The 2,909-nt window shown below is 41.1% G+C and overlaps 1 protein-coding gene across 7 annotated transcripts in view; it reads left to right on the top strand.

Annotated features, from left to right (window-relative positions):
• Vrk1 (VRK serine/threonine kinase 1) overlaps window positions 1-2,909 on the top strand; it is a 91,244-nt gene that overhangs the window by 65,969 nt on the left and 22,366 nt on the right. For all 7 annotated transcript variants that reach the window (XM_008825650.3, XM_017796234.2, XM_008825648.2 and 4 more), the window contains one exon: window positions 934-1,112. In XM_008825650.3, coding sequence (XP_008823872.1) covers window positions 934-1,112 — 179 coding nt within the window. The remainder of the gene's footprint in view (window positions 1-933; window positions 1,113-2,909) is intronic.

The raw sequence follows: 2,909 nt of genomic DNA, 5'->3' as shown, positions 1-2,909 counted from the left end.
CTGACAACACAGTGGACAGTAACAGGGATGACAGAGTATACGGGCTCCAGTTGAGGGGGGTGGTGGGCTATGGAAGGGTGCCATTTGGGATGTGGGTATATAGATGAATAAGACTGTGTGGGATGTTCTGTATGATATACACACACAAAAATCAACAAATTAAAAAAATGAGTTATATTTGAAAAAATAATTTAAATTAGTGATTATGTCTATGTCTGTGTGGACATAGCACTGGCCGTATAGCTGCATGTATTACATGCGGAGTGGAAGCAGGCATGGTACAAGAAAGACTGGTCAGTAGCTGAGAATGGGGGAAACACTGGAGCAGGCTTGGGCTAGGCCCGAGGGTGGGGTTTGGGGTCTCAGTTGCATGTTGAAGAACCAAAGAGTGAGCAGTGGAGCCCAGGTCCAGGGCTCAGGGAGCGAGTGTGGGAGCTGGCTTCCCCTGTCAGGTGGGGTTACTTTTCAGGGCGGGGCTCTGCCTCGGGTCAGGGGACCCTCTCACAGAAGCTGACTTGCTCCTCCCCTGGAAGAACCAGGCCTTGCTTGCTTCTTAACTCTGCTACCGTTGGGGCGTGCTGTCTCACCTGCACAGAGCATGCAGCTATCACTCCACTGAAGGACAGTTTGCATTACCACCTTACAGTTGCATTCACTTTATGTATATTTGATTCTCTCCTGTTTAGTTTAGATTCTCTCCTGTTGTCTCTTACAGTTACAAAAATGTTTACGTTATATTTCAAAATGTTATTTTTACTTATCTGATAATTCTTGAATTAAAAGTACTCTTTTCATTGAACAGTGATTGAAATAAATATTCTATTGTAACATGTCACACACTTGTGTTCTAATTTTACATTGGCCACAAACTGTTTTCTTAGGAATGAGGTAAACAGACCAGATTTGTAATCAAAAGTCTTAAAATGATTTTAGGTGAAATTGCGAAGTACATGGAAACTGTGAAGTCACTGGCCTACACCGAGAAACCTCTCTATCAGAATCTACGCGGCATTCTCTTGCAAGGACTGAAAGCGATCGGAAGCAAGGACGATGGCAGACTGGACTTGAGTGCGGTGGGGAATGGAGAGTTGAAGACAAAGTCAGTCTCAAAGGTGAATTGGGGGGTTAATGATCCTTTGGGCGTCTTATGATCATAAGAAATTCAGGGAAGTGAGACAATAGCTCAGTGAGCAGGGTGTGGATGGGCTGCTGAGGAAGTGCTTACCACTGCTCTGTTGGTGGGCTGTGAGACAGTGTGTAAAGGGCTGGGGTGCTTACATCTAATGGTCGGTCAGCTGTTAAAGATCTGAAATGATTTAACTTGTGATACCAAGATCTGTCCTGCCCGTTTTGCTGGGCATTTTCATTTAGGGCTCTTTACTCTTGGATCACCTTCATGCTGCTCTTGCCTCAGTGTCTCCTTGCTTAAGGATATGGCGACAGTCTTTACCTCTCAGTGTATGGAGATCTCTGTTTTTGGTGGTGTGGCATGTCATCCCTTCAAACATGAATGGGCTCTTTAAAGATATGTTGAATTTATCTGCACTTGGAGCAGTGTTTTTGGAGAGAAAAACTAAGAAATAATGGCCTTTCTGATGTTGTACACAGATGTAAAGAACCACCGATATCACTTTAAACTTTACATTACATAGCTCTGTGGTAAATTATTCATTTAGTAATTTTTGATAATTACCAATAAACTTACTGCTTTATATCTGAAATTTGATGGAATATATTAGTTGATTTTGTATGGGAGAGAAAAACTACTTTTAGAAGAATAATGTTTTTCAGATGATTTACTGTTCTTACTGTTAACTCTGTAAATTCCAATAGATTCCTTTGGACCTCTAATTCCAAACTATGAAAAAAAAAAGGCTTGAAAAAAAATTTCTCTCTTGAAAATTAAAAAGCTACCTATTAGAAATTTTATATTAAGGTTTTAACTTACAAAGGAATGGATATTTCATAATTGGATCAAGAATTTTATTTTCTTGGCAAAACACTGGTCTCTTGATAATTAGCTTACAGAATTTGAGCTTAGATGTCTGAAGTCCCAGCCACTTTAGAGGTTGAGGAGGAGGATCACAAGTTCAAGGCCTGCCCATCTACCTTAGCATGACCTAGTTTCAAAAATAAAAAGTAAAGAGGGGGCTAGGGATATATGCTGTGTGATAGAACACTTGCTATAGACCCTGAGTTTAACCCCTAGCAACACACATACTTACACACAAAACAAAAAATCCAAAATATGACAACTAAAATACCCCCAAACAAAAATGGATCTAAAAATGTACATTGTTGATTAGACTGAAAACTCTTCATTAGAATCTGGCACTGTATTGCAGTAGTTGATGAATTTACACTCCTAAGTCAACATGACTTAGTAATGTATAAGATGTAATTTAGAGGCCTACTCTAGCCTAGGTCTCTGGGGCTGTACAAAGATCAATAGTAGGGAGTCTGATCCTTGAAGAATTCTTTCCTGTCCCATCTGGGTTAAGAATAGCTTACTAGAATGAGCGCAGCAAATTAAAAGGACATTAATACCTCCGTTAGCTGTTTTCTTGTAGGGTTTTCATTAAGCTGCCTGCCTAGCTCAACAGAAAGCGATGTTGATTGGAATCTTTGGAGTCTGGTCCCTCGGGGTTCATTGAGTATGAGTCCAGTCTTTCTTCTCGTGGTGCTGGCGATTGACCCTAGGCCTTAAGCAAGAAGGGCATGCTACGGCTGCTGTGTTTACGGACCCTTTAACATTTTATTTTGAGACAGGGGCTCACTAAGTTGCCCAGGCTGGCTTTGAACTCAGTTCAGGGCTTGAACTTGTGATCCTCCTTCCTCAGCCTCCCAACTAACTAGGATTGCAAACCTGTGCCTCCAGGCTCAGCTTTTATTGTTTCTGACTGTATTTA

Source organism: Nannospalax galili, unplaced genomic scaffold (assembly GCF_000622305.1).
Source record: "Nannospalax galili isolate Female #2095 unplaced genomic scaffold, S.galili_v1.0 scaffold188, whole genome shotgun sequence".
Classification (NCBI taxonomy): domain Eukaryota; kingdom Metazoa; phylum Chordata; class Mammalia; order Rodentia; family Spalacidae; genus Nannospalax; species Nannospalax galili.
This window is presented reverse-complemented; position numbering and strand designations above follow the sequence as displayed.